The sequence below is a fragment of the Tyto alba genome, unplaced genomic scaffold, assembly GCF_018691265.1.
Source record: "Tyto alba isolate M040663 unplaced genomic scaffold, T.alba_DEE_v4.0 Super-Scaffold_2, whole genome shotgun sequence".
Taxonomy (NCBI): Eukaryota; Metazoa; Chordata; class Aves; order Strigiformes; family Tytonidae; genus Tyto; species Tyto alba.
In genome coordinates, this window is record NW_024881282.1 from 4766300 (window position 1) to 4788022 (window position 21723).

At 42.7% G+C, this 21723-nt stretch overlaps 1 protein-coding gene across 4 annotated transcripts in view; it reads right to left on the reverse strand.

Annotated features, from left to right (window-relative positions):
* NARS2 (asparaginyl-tRNA synthetase 2, mitochondrial) overlaps nt 1–21047 on the reverse strand; it is a 52884-nt gene extending 31837 nt beyond the window's left edge. For 2 of the 4 annotated variants that reach the window (XM_042791985.1, XM_042791984.1), the window contains exons 1-6: nt 20862–21047; nt 17641–17750; nt 16654–16774; nt 15821–15961; nt 12177–12257; nt 2986–3086 (exon numbers count right to left, since the gene is read on the reverse strand). In XM_042791985.1, coding sequence (XP_042647919.1) covers nt 2986–3086; nt 12177–12257; nt 15821–15961; nt 16654–16774; nt 17641–17750; nt 20862–20984 — 677 coding nt within the window. In that variant the 5' untranslated portion in view covers nt 20985–21047. Of the gene's footprint in view, nt 1–2985; nt 3087–12176; nt 12258–15820; nt 15962–16653; nt 16775–17640; nt 17751–20404; nt 20424–20669; nt 20838–20861 lie in introns of those variants that run through there. The other 2 variants (XM_042791986.1, XM_042791987.1) reach the window with 2 other exon arrangements.
* Between the last annotated feature and the right edge of the window lie 676 nt (nt 21048–21723).

Genomic DNA, 21723 nt, shown 5'->3' on the forward strand with positions numbered 1-21723 from the left:
CTGCCCTGACTTTTCCAATCACAGCTTGGAGGTTGCTCATGAGCTCTGTAAAGCTAAAAGATAACTCCAAACAGACATGACTATCTAGCTGACTTTCTGTTCCCTACTACATAAACCCCACAGATGAACTCCTCCCTGCCTCTCATACCTGTCCCATTCCACCCCTGGTTTCTAAGGGACTTCTGCAGGATCTGTCTCTGCACTTGTCCATCCCACAGCAAGTCACAATAGGATACAGGCCAAGACTGGATGGGGAAGGGTCTCCCCAGCATTTCTGCCTTTGTCTCCTCCCACAAATCCTCAGGGACCAGTTGTCCCTGAAAGCCTTATGACTGAAGCAAGTCAACATTTTATTTAAGCTGAAGGGAATTTTTGAAGAACAATTCCTTTTCTGGGCATGAAAAATTTAGTCTGTCTAAAACAAAGGGTAAATTTCACAGGATCAAATCCAAAACACATAAATCTTTACTGTTTTGGCTGCTTTGTTTACTGGGAAGATCAGAATATTCCTGTTTTAGGAGGAGGAGGACTCCCACTTCTTACAACTCTGAAAGCATCATCACAATACACTTATTTGCCAAGCAGCTCTGGTTACTATTATGCAAAGATCATGTAGGAGTCCCATTCACAGACTAAGACCCAACTTGATAAACACAGATAAAACCTTCATGGTATCTAAAGGGTTTCACAGTATCTAGAGGGTTAATGCTGTGATGCATCAGTATAGTGTTTCTGTATCTAGAAGAGCATGATCTGTTTTTGAAAGCTGAAGGGATTCAATACCACTTGAGCTGTAGTCCTCAAAAACTCAGTGTGCTTAAATAAAAAGGAGCAGGTTCACAGAACATCTACGTACCATTATGAATAAACACAGCTTAACTAAATTTAGGTGGCACTGGATCCATTTAAAATGCCTACAAGAACAACATGCTACTGTTAAATAGGAACATGAAGCTGTAATATGTACTGCACGCTGAAGAGCATTGATTTTTTTACCCATCCTCAGAGAGCAAGGTACACCTGAGTGATATCAATGGAAAAAATATTTAGCAGACGGGTCTTGCATCTGCCCAGTTTAGCCTTCTGCTTCATCCCAGAGCAGGCTGTGTACTATTTAAAGGGAAAGACTGATGTAAGAGAGTGAGATTGTATTTCAAGTTAATCATTACAATCCATACCTTTTCTTCAGACTTATTTGATTTGTGGAATTACGTCTTTCAATAAAGGTCATTACACATGACAGTCAATTAAGTCTAACACGTACAAATGCATGTCATCCCATCTTCTTTCAGGGATGCAAAAACTCTACCACCCCTAGAGTTAAAAAAATGCTCTTCCTCATTAGCTTTCCTCAGCTAATGTCTGAGATGACGCATCAGCTTTTGGCTGCCAAGTGACCTGTGCTTCAGTCACAGCAGCCAGGGCACCACACCAGAAGCACTGTGTCCATCAAGAATCTTTAGCTCAAGTGCTTCAGCAGACCACTGCCATCTAGGTGGTATGAGGAGAGACAGTGTCTCTCAGAACAAGCCAGGCAGAAAACAGCTTTCTTGAAGAAATTTATATCTTTATTATTTATATGCAAAACTTGCCCTTTGAACAATTTCACTGCAGCTATTTACCAGCAGCCAATTAAACTATGCAACAGTGATTAAATAAGAAACACTGGTTCTCAAGACTGGATACAAGGCATGGACAGCAAATACTATCAGAAATACTCGTCAGAACCTCTATGTGAAAAGGTAGATCTTCCAAGTTCAAATTTTCTAAAGCTAGGACTTTATCCCTCTTGTCTTCAGGAGACTTCCACTGGACAGTAACTAATCACTTTAGAGGTGATTTTAAAGTCACTGTAAGTGCATGATGAACCACTTTAGCAAGTGGCAAACAACTACAGTGCTACCTGGCTGAGACCTGCTCTCTGACAGGCTTCATCAGCCATTCAGCTGGCAAGCAGTGATTTGGCTGAAGTACCATGTCTGAGGAGAACCCACATTGCAAGCAATCAAAAAACTGTGCCTTCAAATAAGGGATTGTGCTGACTTGACTCCATCTGTTTAATATACTAATTTAGTTAATTTATTGGGAAAATCCAGTGCAGCTGAGGACCAAACCCCCTAATCAAAGGGAACTGTCTCTCTGACAGACAGATACTTACACTCCTAACAATCCCAGTTAAATATTAACATTAAAGTCTTAAGGATATTTTTTTTTAAAAAAATCAAATCCAGTTTTAACTATTTGACTGTGATCACTTTAGTGGCTAGAATGAGCAAAGACGAGATTTAAGGAAGAAATTTTTTACGATGAGGGTGGTGAGACACTGGCACAAGTTGCCCAGAGAGATGATAGATGCCCCATCCCTGGAAACATCCAAGGCCAGGTTGGATGGGGCTCTGAGCAACCTGATCTGGTTGAGGATGTCCCTGCTCTCTGCAGGGAGGTTGGACTAGATCACCTTTAAAGGTTCCTTCCAACCCATTCTATGATAAAGCATCAAGTGTGAAAAGCCATGAAACAGGAAATATGAGAATTGGCAGAAGGGAGAAACACGACAGGAAGACTGAAGGAGACAGAAGAAGAAAGCTTGGGAAAAAAGGAGAGAAGAGGAAAGGAATGTGATAGCTAAAATGAAACAGATTTTCTTGCTGAGACATGCCAGATGTGAACAACAACAAAAAGACACTTAAGGTATTAGTTATTAGCAACAATACTACAGTCATTTCCATAAAGATTAAGTCTCCATCCAATATTCCCAATCCATGGCAAACAGAAGGAGAAGTAGTATTTAAAACTAGTTCACAGACCAGAATTGAAAAGCAGCCTAATTTTCCCCGGCATAGGCTGGCCTCTCACACCATCATCCTGCCACTGCTGCTCAATTTGTTTCTGGCACACATGTGGCAGATATCTAATGGATAACAACTGGGCAAATTCACCAACCGAGAAGATCCCACACATCAAGCAAAAAACCTTTTTGCTCACCCCGCCATCACTTCCAAATGGAGCTGGCCAGAAACTGTCAGGAAGGCAGGTACGTTGAAGAAATGGGTCTTTTCCACAGATTCCCTTGCCTCATTTGACATCTGTAAGTCAAAAAATGAACAAGAAGTCAGACTATCGCTGTTTGAATAAAAAGCACAGCTCCCAGCTTATTCTCCCTTTTCTTCTGTTAAGAAACACTGCTGAGATGGACTCCAACAGTGCGGTACGTCATAATACAATGCTCCTCATCTTTGCTCAGACTGCTGACAGCCTTCAAAACCTATCCAAGCAAAACACATTATGAAAAAAACCCACAAGATAAAGCATTCTGGGGGACTTCCATTTCTAGGTGTCCTATGCAAATGATGTGTCTGTGTAGTGAAAAGCCATACTTTAAGTGGGAAACACCACAGCTCCCACCTTCACTATCAGTGACTTACGAGGATATGGGTTGTAGGTATCCCAACAACTTGCATAACAAGTTTGTGAACTGTGGCACATATGCTCAGTGTCACCAGCAAAGCTTGGACATGTCAGCACAGAGGAAGGATACTCAGTTCTTTCATACATTTCCCAAACTAACAGGGATTGTAAATTGGATCCTCAGCAATTAGTTATGTATCAGTTCAGCTGAGCGAGAAGTAACTTGTTAAGATGACACAGCTTCATGCAGTTTGACTGCCTGTCCAAAACTTTGTGGGCAGCACAAAGTCCATACAAAGCTAAAAGAATATGCGGCTCTTCATTTCTCGTCTTTCTATGTGGGTATGTCAGGAGCTCTAAATTTTACTCTAATAAAGGAACTGTGTAACTTATGTCTTTAAACATGGATGAGCTGAGTTAGGAATGACATTGTAGAAAGGAAGGAGGTAACAAGATATAAAATAAAATGTCAGGAAGGACATACCATTTTACAAGCAAGTCTGAGAACAAGAGTGGTAGAAATACAGATTTTTATAGAGTAGCCTCTGATTTTTGGCTCCCCAATAAAGCAACGTATAAAGCTAAGGGCTCTATCTACCTAGGAGTTCAGGAGCAGGTAGAGAAGCCACATCCCACACTTCCGGGAAATGCAGACATACAAAATTAAAATCCCTCTGGAACATCTGTTGAAAAACATTTTTTCCAGCAACATATAAAAGAAAGATGCCAGCCTAATCAACACAGTCTCCAAATATAAATATTGATTTTCAGCCTTCCCTACCAAGATGAATAGTGAGGGGGAAGGGAAGAACCTCTATCATTTGGAATTTTGAAGCTTCACACAGCATTGCCTTCAAAATTCAGTTCCAAGTCTGCTGAGAAAATGGAGTATTTTCCATGTCAGGTGCACTGGCTTTCAGCAAAGACTTTTAAAACCAGTGTTACTTCCTTTTCATGGGTAAATGAATTTGCTTCCATCGCAAAAAGACAAACAGTAATCAGAAATTAAAAAAAAAAAAAAAAAAGGAATGCAATATCCTCTTAAGACTTGTTATTCAGCCTTCAAAAAAGCAGAACTGAAACAATATGGAGCTGGAAACATCACAGCTTACACATTATACAGGCATAGAAATACAAACTACGTTTTATTTCAGCTTTTGCATATTTTTTCAGGTCACCGGGTATTTTAAGCATAAAACACTATGAGTAATGGAAAATTTAGCAAGTAGCAAGTTCAGTGTTTCATTATGAAAAACATTCTAAAAAAACTGTCCCATTAAAGTGATGGTACATTCATGTTTTAATTTACAGGCACAAAAAAAAATAATTAGAAAACCTCTGTGTCAAGCACTTTAAAAGTCACTTGAGCATAAGGACCATGCTTCACCATTTCCCTGGCAGACACCAAGCTGACCATACGACAGCAAAGAGCCCTCATGGCACAGAAAGTCACCGGCCACCTGGGCTGTGTTAGGCAGAGCACTGCCAGCAGCTCAAGGGAGGGGATCCCTCCCCATTGCACAGCACTGGTGACTCACCAAGACCACTGGGTAAAGGGCTCGCTTCCCCCGGACAAGAGACATGGACATACTGGAATGAGTCCAGCAAAGGTCTGTAAAGATGACGAAGGGACCGGAACATCTTCCTTATGAGGAGAGGCTGAGAAAGCTGGGACTGTTCAGAGTGGAGAAGAGAAGGCTCAGGGGGATCTTTTCCTTGTGTATATGTTGTCAAACCCAGGACAGTATACTTGACAGAAGGGAATGAAGAAGGAACCAGACTCATCTCAGCTGTGCTCACTGAGAGGACAATGGGCAACGGGCACAGAATTTTAAAAAGGCACAGGAAATTTAATCTGAAAACAAGAATAAACATTTTTCTTTACTGTGAGAGTGGTCAAACACTACAACAGGTTGCCCAGAGAGGCTGTGAAGTCTCCACTTGGACTTCAAAACTCAGCAGAACAGAGTCCTGGGCACCTTGCCCTAGCTGACACTGTTTGAGTGTTCTGGGATAGATTAAATGATCTCTAGAGGTCACAATTGTGTGACTTAAACTTGAAGGTAAATGAGATTTCTGTTTCAGCATTTTCTATATTTCAATGTCATCCCTATGCTTTAGAGCAATCAAAGGTTCAGGAGAAAGACAGAAAGAAACTTTGAAGCTAATCTGAGGTTTGGTTGATCTACATCCACTTCCAAACAAATACTTTCTTCTAAGACAAGTTTGAAATACCCACTTTGAAAAGTGTAGTTCCTAGGAATTATGCTAAGTGTAGCTAGCTCAGCTAAGTACGCCACTCACTCCAGCCACCCTACTTCCCAACTTACTTTGTCACAGGGAGGTTGATAGGCTCAGGCTTGTTTGCCAGCCTTTGATATTCTACAACCTGCCATTTTTCTCAATGAGTTGGAAGGTGTTGCTTTTGTTCTCAAAAAGCTCTGCTGCTCATTGAAAGATAAAACGGAGACTGCCAAAGACCTCAGATCACAAGGCAGTTTTATCTCTTCACAGCATCACACTTAAGAGTAAGCTTGCCTTGCTCCAGAGATCAATGAAAATATGACAGTTTGTGGCTGTAACCCCAGGACTGCTTCCTATGTTTCATAGGTTTTGCAGTTCTAAGAAAACCAAACAACAAAACTCAAGGATGCAGAAGCAGGCCTCTATTGTTTTCTTCAAATAAACCCAGAGTATTTGCTCAAAAACAATAAGGATATTAATAAACATACAAACATCCACATACCACAGCCCCAGAGCCATGACCAGAACACTAAAGAGCCACGTACCACTCCAGTTTCTCCTACTGCAATCTTAGTTCAGATATATTCATTGTTCTACCAGTGAAAAATCCCACCTAATCCTGTAGGATGCAACTTCTAAACAACGAGAAAGAGACAAACTGGAAGCAGGAAAAGAACAGAAGAAATCAGCCATGAAATCTCAACACTTCCCCCCAAATCCACAAACAGGATACAGCTGTCTCAGGATCTGGGGCCTGTTCCATTTATAATGACTTTATGTATTTTTTCATTCTCCAAATGAAATATCAGGGAGGCAAAGGGAAAACAGACACAACAGTAAGTGACTGGAAGAAGAGTATGAGAAAGTCTGCAGTTCAACTGGACTTATAAAAACCTGCAGCCAGTTTGAGAGGCCACCAAGAGACCCTGAGATGTGTGTGTGCATTGTGAACACCTCCTGCATGGCATACAACAGAAGGTGAAGAGTGAACATAGCAATATTAAGATAAAATTTTACTCCCCCCATCACCATCAGATTGCCTTGCCTCTCCAGAGCTGCCCACCTCCTCTCCCTCATTTTGAGACACAAAGCTTGACGAATGGGTGTCGTGAGCTGCAAAAAATCAATCCACTTGCTACACAAGGAAAATGAAATGCCTCCCTTTTCCTTTAGAAGGGACCTCTTCAGCAAGGAGGTATCCCATAATTAGCAACTTTACATTTCACATGTAAAAATATTGACTAACCCCCTAGAGGTGGTTCCTCCACTTTACACATTCAGGCCAATGTATTGAAGTGCCTGTGCTCCATATTTATGCTTAGCCTTTTAGATCAAGCTTGCTTCTTTATAACAACCAACCACAGCCACTGGTAGAAGACAAACAACAAGCCGTAGGTGATGACACAGAGAGATTGTTTATCATGTCCATGACTAGTAAAATGAAGTGACAACATTGTGATGCTTTTATTTCAATTACATGGACTTTTCTCCCACTTCCCAACCCCAAAATACCTACTTGATAAAGGATTAGGGGGGAATAATTTGTTTGCTTTCAAGTTCTCTCCATTCCCTAGTTGAAAACTACACAACTTACAATGGGGAAAGAAGAAGAGGGAGTGTGTAAGAAACATCTTGAAGTCTCAGAGTAAATGTGCTAAAAACATACCAGGATTCGACATTAACATCAAAGACTTTTAATTCTCATTCCAAATACGAGAACAACTGGATTTAGTACCTGTTTTGTTCTCCATCTCCTCAAATGTCTAATGATTTAATTTAACATTATTCCCTTTGATGTCAGTCTTGTATTACCTTTTACTTGAGGCAATTAGCTTCGGGAAAGTATAAACCGTTTGATTCTGTCTTTCACTCTATGCAAGCCAAATGCATGAAGGGATCAGAGAAGACTTAGAAAGCTTATAGAAATCACTGATGTAGCTTCTAGCCCAGGCCCACACCACCATGCTGCTGAAGCTTCATAGCACCACAGCTTTAATCTGGACCTGCTCTCTGTGATGTCCGATTATAAACATGACTGGGTTTTCCTTTTTAGACAACGACTGCAAAACTCGTAACTTCCCAGAAGTCCTCCTTGCAATTCCAGTCCTAATTCTGTTTAGCTGGACTTGCATTGGGCAATAGCAGCTAGTTCTGCTGAGACAAACAGCTCATAAACATGGACTGCAACTACAGGCAGAGATGAACCTTGAAGAATCTAGCTGTGAAAGCTAGAAAATGGAAGAGCAAGCCTTCCCTCAGCTCAGTTCCAGCTTACCCTGATCCCTGCTGAGCACCTCTCTGAAGTCTCAGTCTCCCTGGGATCAGCTGCCTCCCCGACTGCCAGGCATCTCTAAAGGAAAAACACCTGACAGACAGAATACTGTTGCATTTAACAACTCTGATTCTCCCCAGCAGATCCCAGCCTTCCTTGGTGCTGACAGGCTATTTTTCAGCATTACCAAAGGAATGGCAGGAGTAAATTTCTGAACCTTCAGCAGCAGGCATATATTTCTGGTGCCACACTAGGTACAGCCATGAATTTGCACCCTTCAGGGATCTAGAAATTTCTGCATTCGCTCCTGTGAGTGGGTGGCAAAAACCCCCAAACATCCAAAAGCCAAACACCATACAATCTCTGGATATGTTTTAGAGAGCAATACCTGGATGGTTCTTCAGGTTCACAGTTAAGTATCCTTTCAAATAATGAAATAACCTGATCCAGATCCTGGGTTCAGTCAAACACCACCCAGATGCAATAAGGTATGTGTGCGGGAAGAGACAAGCCTGATACAGGGCATGTTACCTCCACTGGAGCCAACAGATAGAGTGCAGCACCCCTTGCCTGGAGCAAGGTCCCCAGCAAGGAATAAGGCCACAGGCAATACAAAACACAAGCAGATCTACTTTAAAGAGCTGTGAATGCCAATACAGCTGTTGTGCTTTGTTAACTCATTGCATGCTGAGTTCTTTTAAAAGGCTGCAGCTGGGCAGCAGGAAAAGTGGTTGTCCAGGGCCCCATGATATGAGCTGGAGTGTCCTGGACCAGAAAGGCTCTTCCAGAGAGCAGAGGAGCCTCCACCTTCTCACAGCAGCTGAGGGCAGCCAAACAAGTAAACTTTACAGGGAGCAAAGTGGAAAAAACAGAGCAAAAGACCCAGAAAGCAGAGAGCCTTCAACACTGCAGGCAGAGTGGGAGGCTGCTGAAAATAGCAGGGAAGAGACATGCAGCCGGGTCACAAAGACAAAAGAAACGCAGATTTCCTAGGAAGGGGACTGGGTAAAGTTCCTTGCAACACACAAAGCTGCTAAGAATTTTAGACTTCAGAAGAAAGAAAGAGAGGAAAGGATCTGCCCTGAGGTTCTAAAACTGCTGGTACAGAAGAACTATTCTCAGATTAAATTAAAAGGGCCATCTCACCCTACTGATCTGTGTTCTCCCTATTTCAAGAATTACTTTCATCCTGCTTTGCATTCTACTAAAACTCAGCTTTCTATATTCAAAGCTCTCTTGGTGTTTTCAGTAAATTTACTTGAAAGAAGGCAGCACAAGCAAGACTCTTCCCCACTCCAGAGTACCACCAAAGGCAGACACTGTCAGAGGTGCAGAACTCCACAAGTTGGTGGTGCGGATGGTCTCCATGTGTATTAGTGTCTGCCTGGCTCTTTCTATACTTCTGGCAGTTTCTCCTCAAACTTCTCAAACCTACACTTTTCAGGTGTAGAAAGTCTCAACTGAAAAAGATCTCTCTGGAGTTTTTACCACCTTGTGATTTTTTTTTTTTTTAATTTTACAATATTTTAAAAATCTCTTCTGCTTACTACCCTCTTTTCACTGTTATGGTACTTAATTTTAAAAACATTTAGCTGAACTGATTTGCCCAGCAGAGAGGGAAGGGATTCTCCGTGATCCCAAATCCTAGTATGAGAATATTGCAGCTAAAGCACAGACTAATCAGTATGCCCAAAACCAAACAAAGATAATTGGGAAGCTGAACATATAAACAAACACAAATCCTACAGGATTAAGATGTCTAGGAATCAAAGAACACATGCCTTCAAAAAGTCTCTTCCTTTTAACTCAAGATACCCTTTTTTCCCCCCATTTCCTCAAGTCTCATGTAAAAACAGATTCCTATTGTCTTCACTTTCCACCATTTCTAAAGAATGCACAGGCCTGAAGAGCCATCAGACATTAGTCAGATAATTAAAATTGTGCCAGTCAGGAGAAGACAGTTATTAAAAGGCAACGTTTCACAGTGGGTGCAAAAGCAGCCTTTACTTGGGTCCTAAGGGCTACTCAACCAAAGTTTTCAATTCATTCCACCCACAGCAGGACAGCTGAACTGGTGAGATTATCAGTTTTATACACTGCCCAAGGGAGTTGAAAAAAAAAAAAAAAAAAAGGGCAGAAAAGCCAACATGTAAGCAGCAGGCATGTTGTAACTACTATAAATTCAGGAGCAATATGACACCAATTTATGTTCTGGTTGCAACTGAAGGATATGCCTTAAAACTTTAAGTACAGGATTTAAACATATTTTAAATTGAAGAATCTAATTTGCAGGTTGCTTTCACTGACTGCCATAACCATAATTCCTGGCTACTGCTCAAATATAAGAGGAACAGGAAGTTTTTTTCTCCCTTGGCCTGTACAAGCACTAAATTAAGGACTAGTTTAAAAAGTGACTGAATACAGCAGTGTCTTGATGGTTGGTTAGATTGAAAGCATATAGATATTCTGAGCTTTGCTGCAAACATCACACCCTTATTTTTATGCCTGATACCCTTCTGTCACCCTTATCTTTATGTCTGACAGCCTCACATGCATGGCCCAAGATAGGCTTAATCTCCAGATTTCCACTGTCAAGAAACAGTGTCACTGCTCCAGTGGAGTGGAATGAAGTGGTCACAGAAGGATGGCAAGTGGTCTTGGATCTCTGCTAGCCAAGACCAATTCTGAACAGACTCTTGCAGAAACAAACTCAAGTCCTAAATTAGGCCAGACAATGAAGAAACAGGAAATCAGAGAGAACTTCCCACTTCCCAGCAGCAAGTGGGTTTCTGAAGCCCTTTCTCTGTGGCACAGGCCATTTAATAGGATCGGGACTCAGCACTTACTCCACCCTTTTCAAGCACAGCTGACATTACATTTCTCCAAGACAGGTATTATTTACACCTAAGCAATCACACTGGAGAGAGAGTAAGAGATTTGTCTTGAACTATGTATTTAGTTACGATCCAGTTTATACAAGTTTCAGACTCACAATTCAGTACCTCAATCAACATTTGCATCAGTGCTTCTGTTACTACCATCCACCTACGCCGCAGTCCTGCATCCTCCACAGCTTTCAAGTGGATACAATTTGTACCAAAGACGTAATACACTGTACAGCTGCAAACTGTATAATGTTCTCATCATTAAGTGTCACTTGTTTTCACATCTTAATTTGCATGCAACAGCCTGGAACGAACCTTTGGTAGCATTAAGGGATCTCAATTAAACAGGAACAATTTAGTTTAGCTAATCAGTTCTATTGTCCCAGCAAGGAAAAAGCTGAGCTACATGGACTGGACGGGAATCACTAGTAGCACAGGTTAGACCCCGAGATCCTGAAGAACCAGTACAAGGAGGCTTTTTGACATGAGGCTGTGCAGAGTGGAAGACACAATTCCGCAGCAAGCAACTGCTACCTCAACAATTTTTCTTTTGCTTACAGATGATTCACCAGTAAGGCTAGAGCCAATAATCGTAAGTGGCAATGGATGTAATTGTTGGAGACAGAAGAGTGAATTTCAAATATACAAGTATAACAGGCAGATGGAACTTCTTGTGATTCACGGATATGGGGGTTAGGAATCACGAGAAATCTGTGGGGAAGATCTTAGTGGTTATAGCTGTATTTAACTGTCATAGGAGGTTTTGACCCAAGCCGTGGAGTACTTCATATAATGATAGATTGTGGCAGTAATTTGGTGGATGGATGGAGAGACTTGGTAATATCAGGGGAGAGTTCTGACATACAACAGGACTAGTTCATAGGGAGGAATATCTACACTGATGAAAAGGAGTCTTAGGTATCGCCGACTTTCTTTTAAGGAGTTCTCTCATGCTGAATTGTATTTTTTGCTTCAAAGCTATGAAATATTTGCATCAAGTAGGCTGTCCTATGTTGCATCCTATCTTTTGGACTCTTATGATCACATCTTTCCATTTAGTAAGATGTTCCATCTCCTTCTGTTGTTCTTTATAAACTTTTCCACAGCACCAGGGATAGAAAAACCTCATCAGTACAAAAGATGGTGATTAGCACACAAAACAGCAATTAAAAAAAAAAGAAGTAATGCATCTGCTTAACTCTGTCTAAATTATTAGTTGAAGCAAAGGACTGCTATATTAAAAAAATAATCACAGAAGTACATAAAGGAAAGGTTTTGTAAAGACAAACATTTCCTCTAACCTTCAATGTGTCCAGAACTGCTCTGCAAGCAAAAAAACAAAACAAACTTTATGAAACTCAACTTACCTCAATTTGAAAGAGCTCCCCAGCACCTTCACAGTCATTTGATGTAATTATGGGGGTATGAATATGTATGTAGCCATTATCCTGGAACAGACAGAACACTAAAGTTAACTAGCTAAAGATATCAAATGTCAACTTCAAGAATGACATCAACCAGCACACATCATAACTCAGCTATTAGCCCCCAACCAGGACAGCATACAGACTCTTTTAGGCAACTTCTGCCTTACATGGACAAAGACAGAGGACTAACTAAATGCTAACACAATTTACAAATCAATAATTACTACTTGTGCTTTTTCCTCCATGTTTCATAAAGAAATTAGATTTATGCCACTACTATGGGTTTTTGCAACTGCCCATTTCCACACCATTCCCCCTTCTCACCTCCTCCAGTATTTCTATATTTTTGTGCAGTTTCAATCAAATCTACCCCTACAGCCTCAACACTTCAGTTTCTTCCAGCTTTGGAAAATGGTGGTTAGGCAGAGGACACTCTCTTAGTGTTCTCCACTAAGAGAAATGATCAAGTGTTTTAGATGACAGAAATCACACACTGCATGAGAGAGGGGCCTGAAAAACACTCTACCACCACAAAAATATCTGTCCCACCTTGCATATTCTGCGATATTGAAGTCAAACTGATTTTAAGAGACAGGGTATACCCTGGCTTGGTCATGTTCTAGGGACCCGGAGGATTACCCATTCATTTAATAGTTCATAGATCCAGCAGAGGCCTCGAAAACCAGGACAGCTGTATGAAGAAAGAGCCCCTATTCTCTGGACTTCTCTGCAATGCAGCTGTAGGCTTTTAAACAAGCTGTAACACAATTTTCAGTGGATGGGTATATCAAGCAGACCTCAGACAATCACATGCAGCATGTTAGAGGCAAAACAGAACTAACAGCACCTTTCTAATTTGTCTCTCTACTGAGACCACTGGTGAAGCACAGCAATCATACCTTTGCATGACAAGGCAAACAAGAACCTAGAATTAGGTGATTTCAGGTGAGAACAAAGGATTTGTTTTCTCTTGCATCACTTAATGTCTAGCACAAAGGGAAACCCTTTAAAATCAGGGTGTGCCAGCATTACCATGATGCAGGCAATGACACAGCATAGCCCATTGTCTACTCACACAGAACACAAATTAAAAAAAAAAAAAAAAGCCAAACGTTTCTAAAAGCTTAGTTTCACAGCTTCTGCCAGAATAATACCATTATAGACCACTCACGTGACAGGTCCTGGTCCTTATCACCAACTACTTAAAAGGCTAGGAATACATGAGCAGTATGTACTGCCCATCCTAAGAATCAAACTAAAATTAGTTTGGATGAAAGAGTTTGTATGGACATGCAATGCATTTTGTGGAAGTACCCTAACATGACCAAAAGGGAGCAAAGTCCCTGCAGTCAGCTGTAGGCTACCTTGGTTACAGGTGCAAAGGCCTTGGCTTGCTGAGTGCACCAAGATCCAGTTAGTCCACAGAAAGAAGATTTAGAACCAGAATTATTTGCTTTGCCTGGGGAGGGTAGTTTCAGCCCACCAATATAAAATGCAGATCTCTGCTGCAATCTCATGCATACTCCAGAGACCTGCTGGTCATGTGGCCTCCCAAACCTACATGAGATTTTTGGAAAACTGCCTGAATTCCTCATACAGTGGTAGCAGTTGCTGTAAAGATACACATTTCACACAGAAGACCTCTTACATGCTTTGGAAAGGAAGATTAATTGCACAGGTCTGAAAGATCAAAATCTCTTGGGTATTTCCCCTTATAAAAGTCCCTAAAGTACTTCAGGTCACATTAGTGGCTCCAACAAACCTGGAAGTTAGTTACTGGGAAAAATGGAGGTTGCCATTCACACAGCAACTACTTTACTGTGCCTAGGAACAGTGTTCCTATCCCACATGGACCACAGTACTCAAGAGAATATTTAAAGATGACATTTTAGCCTTCAACATCCACACAAAAGGCACTTGCTATTAGTCATTCACTGCTGAAAATTAATAGGCTAAAAAAAAAAAAAAGTTTTTAAATTACAGAGAGCCTAGATAATTTCAAGTGTCTATTCAAAAAACCCCACTTGTTTTCTTTCACCATTACGTTGTTTACAGCTTTGTACAGTGAAAACACTCCGATTACACTTTCTAGTCATGGTGGGTTCTGATATTGTCAAGTCAGAAATTACAACATCCTTGGGATGATGTAGGTGGCAATTTAAAAAGACAGTTTTCCTTCCATTAGGAATGGAGCAAACCACAGACATTCCTGATGCTAGGAGAGTTGTGACATAAGCATTCACAAATATCAGGTCTGGGACCAAATTTTCCTTATCCCTTTAAAAATAAACTTAGTGTAGCTGCTGCTGTTAAATTAATGATACATTATATTTTTAAATATTGCTCCGCTCTTGAGTATTTTTAACTGGAAGGTATGTCAGAGTCTGAGCTGGAATTAATTTGGAGAAGTAAAGCCTTTGTCAGAATAAAATGCTTTTTGGTATCTCAGTTGGTTTCCTCGTCCATATTTGAAATCACAAACTGTTGTCGGCAATGCCATCTAGTGGCTGGACACCAGAAGAGACTGATTCCCAACAGAGCTGGGTTTTGCCTTACAACTTGGCACACTGCTGACACCACCAGCAGCTTTACCAGACACGGTATTTATATTAGGTTCTTAAAATAAAATAAATATTTCTTCTAAATATCATTCCATACAAATAACTGCTAGAGCAAGCAAGCCTTCTTTGTCACTGCAGGTGACAAATACCAGCATATCCGGGACCAGAAATTCAATCTCAACAATTCTGACCTGTTCTTTGGGTCATACTAATTACTGTATGTAAATTTTGTAATCAGAATGCTCTGAATATGATTCTACTCAAGATAAAGCCAGTTTATCTAAACTAAAACATTTTTATTTCAGTGAACAGCTTTAAAAGAAAGGGCTCAGGTGCGCTAGAGGACTTGCTACCTTTCTTTATCTACTCAAGCAAAGAATGGCACGGTCTCTATACAGACCCTGGAATCAGAGTTAATTCACTGCCCCCACCGCCTGCACAAAGCCTGTGCCATGCCCCCAGCTTAAGAGCGACACATTCATAAAATGTAGGTGTCTGCCACTCATCAGCTTGAAATGCATCAAAACAGGAGTCTCCTAATCTCAGCTAACAGCATCCACACAGAAGGCAGTAATAGAAAGGCAAGAACCAAGAAAAGTAACATGAAGCTCTGAGTCAGTTTGTCGATAGCCTTCCTGCATCACAGATTTTTCCATGTGGGAGGAGGCTCCCGTCCAAGGACTGTAAGGTCACTGCTGAGGGTGGGTTAAACAACTCCATAGTATGTTGTGTTCCACAGACCACACACACTTGCAGTCCATTATATTGCAACTTAGTGCAAGGGATAAATTAACTAACAGGAAACGGGTGGAAAAACACTAACACGACCACAGATGTGCTAACTTGATCATAAGCAACAGCCTGGCCAAGGCCTCAGCCAGGCCCAGGCCTGGAAAGAAAACCACTGTGTCCAAAATTCATACCCTGCAGTCAAGACATCCGGCTCCCTCCCTCCTAACATGCTCCTGTGAAGCCAAACTGGGGGAGTGACCTACACATAAAGCTCGGTACAGAAGGGACTACCTGGAAGAAGGAGTGGATGGCTGCAGTAGCTTCACTGCGGATTCTCAAAAGGGAACCAAGTGTGTTGTTTCTGCATCGCAGGTGAGGGAACTGCCGGACATACTCCAGTGGGTGCCTCTCCTTCATTTTCAGAGGAAATGACTAAAAACAAGGAAAGAAAAATAAGAGGATGAGAACTTGGAGTCAGTGTAGTTTTATGACTATCCATGGAATACCACCTCTGCCTACTAGAACTCACATTGTCATTTACAGACCAGAGAACTAGTTGCTTTTGCCTATTTTTTCTAGTTATTTTGTGGATTTTATTATGTCTATGGCAGAGCAAGAGCCATGAACACAAGAGGAGGTAGTAGCGCTCTGAAACGCTCCACCTTTTGGGTGTTGAGCCCCCTTGAAAGCCAGCTGTTCATCCCACTGCTGCAACAGCAAGGCGGTTCCAAATGTGCCTGTGGCAGAAACGGTTCTTCCACCCACACAATCTAGAGTGTTTTGTCAGTCCCACGGCTTCTCCAATTCATATCCCAGCCAGACTTACCAGGTAAACCACCCACCACAGGTAAGTGCTTCAGGGTGGGACAAATGCACACTCTTAGCTGCCAGCATGTGTGCCAGTTTCCACACAGAAACAGCTCTGCCCCAGAAGAGAGCTTCCATGGTGATCCCACATTTCTCCTCTGACATACCCTATAGACACCACTGACAAATCAAAGCCTGCAGGACCACTCAGACTTAAAGAAAATACAGTTTGAAGCATGCTTTGCTGGATACTTGGACCTTTGGAAATTAATTTCCAAAGCAGTCCTATCAGTTAGACTACTGCTGCAGTGACATACCCAAGTATTACAAGGTCCCACCACACGGATGGTTTCAGCTTTCAACTCCATGTTTTGCATCCTGTGAGGACTTTTGATCAGCTTCCCTTGCACTTCCACTGCACTTCCAAAAGTCAGGTCTCTAAGGAACCAAGATAAAACAAGAGCTTAACTAGGAGCTGATACAAAGTCAACTACATACAGAAGAGAGAGTCCTGTTAATTTAGATGGACCACCTGAGATCACAAGAGATACTGTAGCCATAGGGCTTAATTGATGAAATGAAAAATTAAATGTGTAAGTGGGAATATGAATAGATCCACAAAGCTACAGAGTAATTTAGGACAAGGTAGGAATGTTGGACAAGTAAGGGGGAAAGAGACATGTTTTTATTAGAAGGGGCTCTTGGTGGGGACAAATCAGGCCTATAAAAAAAAAAAAAATTAAAAAAAGGTTTTTTTTAAAATCAGGTTACATGCAGAAGGTTCATGGATCATCCTGAAACTCCCAACCCTAGCCCAAAGAACAAACAAAACTTTTGTTTGAGAGTAACAAAATGAAGCTGTAAAACAAGTGTATTATTTTATTATAATAGACTAGGCATGCCTATCTAGGGGGTATGCCAACTGAGCCAGCCCTAAAGTTACTATAGGAATAGCAACAGTGCTCTCCAAAACCTGGGAGACAGTTATCCCTGGCTATGTTGTTTGATTTCCAGGCAAGTCTAACAATAGCCCAGAATGCCCAGACTGCTACAGCTATTAAGAAAATGAGGTCTAAATTACAAGGCAAGCAACTGAACCACAAGGCCTCAGCTAAGTAGAGACAGAGTAGTCAGACACCCTCCATCGTTTAAACATCTCCAGAGACCCTAGACTGCAGTAGTGCCTTTCCTGTGGTCAGGTGCCAGCTGCTGGTGAGCCACTGGAACAGGAAAGGAGGCCTGAGCAGACCCCTCCAACTACTGGTCACCACAGATATTTTTCCAGGTATCTCAAACTGACCAACCTATTTTCCAGGCTGGGATCAGCAACCACCTGGAGGTTTTCCAATGAACTCCCATCGTTTATATGCAGGAACAAAACCTCCTTCTGCGATCGGACAGAGCGGACCCAGCCCTAGAGGTAAAAAAAAAAAATAAAGTTGTTATTTCTTGGCATGGACTCTGTGTAGTCATGATCTTCTTCCAGCTGAGCTGGACTTCTTATTGAAATAAAAGGAAATATTTCTTTAGGAGCAACAAACATAAAATAAATAAATAAATAAATAGTAGTCAGTGTCAGTTTTTCTACCAACTTCAAAGCAAAGAGAAACAAATCCTTAGATAGGAACATCAACTCTCCTCCTGGGTACAGCAGGGATAACGAAGATCTACCTGCATGTCTGGGGAGCAGAGAATACAGAAAGTGGCAAAGCACTCTGAAGATGAAAAGCATTTTAGCAAAGTACATATCCTTATTAGTGATATCCCTTCAAAACACTTCTTCCTGAAACAGAAGAGACAAATAATGCAGTTTTTTATAACACACTCAAGACTGTTTTGATGATTTCTTAGTACCAGCTTTTGTTGCTGTATCACCTGTAAGAAGGTTCCAACTGAAATTTGTTTGCTAGTTGTTTACATGCCCTTAGTCATGAGACTGTTAAAACAATGATGCTGCAGCCAACACATTCAGGTGAAAAATTACATATTCAAGCAAAACAAAAATAAAAATTAATGCCTTGGATGTTTCTCCTTACACCTCAAAATCAAAACTACTACACTGTCCCCGTGGAAAAAAAAAAAAAAAAAGTATTAAGAAAAAAAATCTAGAAGCATTCTTGTCCAGTTTGACTAAAAAAATTAAAACAATAACACAGCAGTTCTTCGTAAGAGCAAAACAACAGAACTGACCATGCACATGTCAGGCTAATGTCTTAATTTGAGTTTTTCAATGCAGAATAACATTTCCTTTAAAAAGAAATTAAAATTTAAGTCAGTACCAAGGCACCAAGCAAAAGTAATATCATCCAAAATACAACTTCCTCAGTTACTCCCAAGCTCACAAGAGTTGAGATAAAGCCGCCCTTAAAAGAAATACTATCCGCTGGGAAGCTTCTAGCTCATCTTACAATAATACTGTGGAGAACAACTGAGAACACTACTGATTAAACAACCAAACTGCTTCTTTTCCATCAATTTTGTCTTTTGCTTAACTGTAAGTGCCCAAGCAGTTCCAATGACTTCAAACTGCGCCAGGTGCTTCAGGGATTTTTACCAGACAAACCAATGCAAATCCACCTATTTCTGTTGTTTAGACTGAACAAACTTTAAGAATTAAACAGTACCAAAAGTAAAGCATTCTTAAAACTACAACACAGCTACTAACACAGACAAGGCATTAGACAGGACTGTATAACAGGGAAAGGACAACTGCATACACGAGCAATGGAATATTTTAAAGCCATGAACCTAATGATTAATGAAACTTCAGTTTTTGCTCCAGCCTCACAATTTCAGACAGGCATTTACCTAAATGATCTCTGCAGGGTGTTCCACTCGAGGCAAGTACTAACACAAGAAACAAGAGTCTAAAACTAAAGTCTGATCATTTGGGCATCCCCATATTCTTATGGCTAAAGCAACAGGTGTTTCATATGATAACATGCCTGAAGCTGTTGTGCTTATCCTCTGTATTCCAGTAAATCCCCAGAACGCATAATATGCATTATACTTGATGCATAATGCTTAATGTATTATAGCAGATGTTTTCCTTAGTTTCTTTCCTTGTACACCCTCCTTAACAAAACACACAAAACCCCTGAACAAAGAAACATTATCAAGAGCTTTTTTTTTCCACCTCACCAGGCTGTTCTGGGATCTATTAAATAAGGAGATCAGTCTTGCATCCTGCAATAGGAAATAAAAGCATACCCACAGGCTTGTACTGGAGCAGCAGAGGATGTGGCAGCAGTGTTTTGACCACTTCAACCTTACCAGAAGCAACGCAGTGACAATCCCAACTCTGACCAGACTGCACATTCCAATCACCTGGCCATAAGGTTGATTTTAAGCCAAACCAGTTCCCCAATCGAATTTAATACAAAAAACATTTTTGCCCGCATGGGGGAAGAGCAACAAAGCAGCAAGGACCTGGGGTGAAAAAAAGGTGGAACTGCCGATTTTAGCATCAGTTTATTCCAGCTTGTATTATTCAGAAAACTACAGGTGAAAAACACCTATAGTGGATGAGCCTCTTCCTCCCCTATCAGGCTTCATCTGTGTGCATGCAGGAATACCAGTGTGCCACAAACTGGGTTTTGGGTCAGTAGAATCACAGAACTGTTTGGGTTGGAAGGGACCTTAAAGATCACCCAGTCCCACCCCCTGCCCCGGGCAGGGCCCCCTTCCCCCAGCCCAGGGTGCTCCCAGCCCCGTCCAACCTGGCCTTGAACCCTTCCAGGGAGGGGGCAGCCACAGCTGCTCTGGGCACCCTGGGCCAGCACCTCACCACCCACACAGGGAAGAATTTATTCCTTGCATCTAATTTAAACCTCCCCTCTTTCGGTTTAGTTGAAAACTGTTACCAAGCACCCCAGTCCTTTAGATATTCATCCAGAAATACCAACAGCTGCTCAGTTCTAGCCAGGGGCCTTGCACTAAAACTGGAACTATGCATCTGCAACCACTGTTCTGTCAGTCAAGGACAGCAGAAAACAGGGGGACACACAAGCCTGTGCTGAGAAAAGGGAAAGAGCTCCACTGCTAAAAACTTCATTCATCTCAGTTTACCTTGGTTCACAACAGAAGCCAGACACGAACACCAACGAAACTGTGAGCTGGCTCTATCCAACAGTGCTATAAACCTCGATGTGGAACAAGACCTAAAGCAAACATTTAAAAATCTCAGCACACAGGCTGATACACATTCTCTCGCCTAAGCTAAGCAGATGATAAAACCAAAGCTGGACAGAGGGTGTTTCAATACACACATCACAGTAACCGCTGTTCCCTGCACGTGCCCTGAGTAACTCCAAAGCTTCCTATCTGCTCTAACCTGAGGAGATGCAGCGAGAGCTGGCTCTACAGACTCTAAAGGAGATCTCGAAGTTCACTAAAATGCGCTGCAGACATTCCAGCTTTTCTCCCCGGAGCAGAGTCAGTGCGGGCGGCGTGCGCCACGCCGCTCCAGCTCCTCTCCCGCCCGCTACCGCTCCAGGAGGCGCAGCCCGGCCTCCCAACCACACACCTGCACTTGCACCCCGTCAGCCGGCTCCCGGGCCCCCAGCGCCTCCCGGACCAGCAGCCGCCGCGCCCTAAGCCGGGAGGCGCAGCGGCGGAGAGCCTGCCACCCGCCCCGAGCCCCCAGCATGGCACGAAACCTCAGCGCGCCCGCTGCCCGCGGCTGCCGGGCGCCATGCCGCCCGCCATCACCGCCCCCGCTCCCCTGAGGGGACGGCACCGCCCGCCCGCCCCACGTGACAGCCTCACCCAATGGCCGCCGGGCGGCGGGGAGGGGGCAGCCGCAGCGAGCCAATCGTAACGGAAACACCGCCCATCCTGGCGGGCCGCTTGAGCGCAAGGTCCTCTGGGAAATGTAGTTCAGGGCGGGTGCGGGGCGGTGGTGGGGTGATGGCGCCGAGCGGGGAGATGGGACGGGGGGAACGGGATCCTCATGGCGCGGGTGAAGGATCCTGCTGCTTGCTCGGACCTCGTCAGCGCTGTCGCTGGTCCCTCTAGTTCAGGAGGCCCAGGCGGGTTTCCGTCGCCTTCGTTGAGCCAGGGGGCTTTGGCCGCAGTCTCGGGGGAAAAGCCTCCCTGCCAGCTGGTTTCTCAGCCAGGCCGGGCGGCAGCCCTGCTCCACTCCCGACCCTGAGAGCGCCTGTGAGAACGGGCTGGAGGGAGAGGGGGCTCTCCTCGGCGGCAGCGCCGTCCGAGAACAGTGTGCTGTGCATTTCAGGGGCTGCTCTTCTGCCCTCCTGAGTCTCTCGCTGAGGGGATAACCCCCATGTCAGCCTGTTCTTTTTCTGGTCAGGGACGCAGGACTTGGTTCTGCTTTGCAAGCCTCACTGGGGGACGAGACCGTTCTCCTGTACCTCTTTAATCCTCAT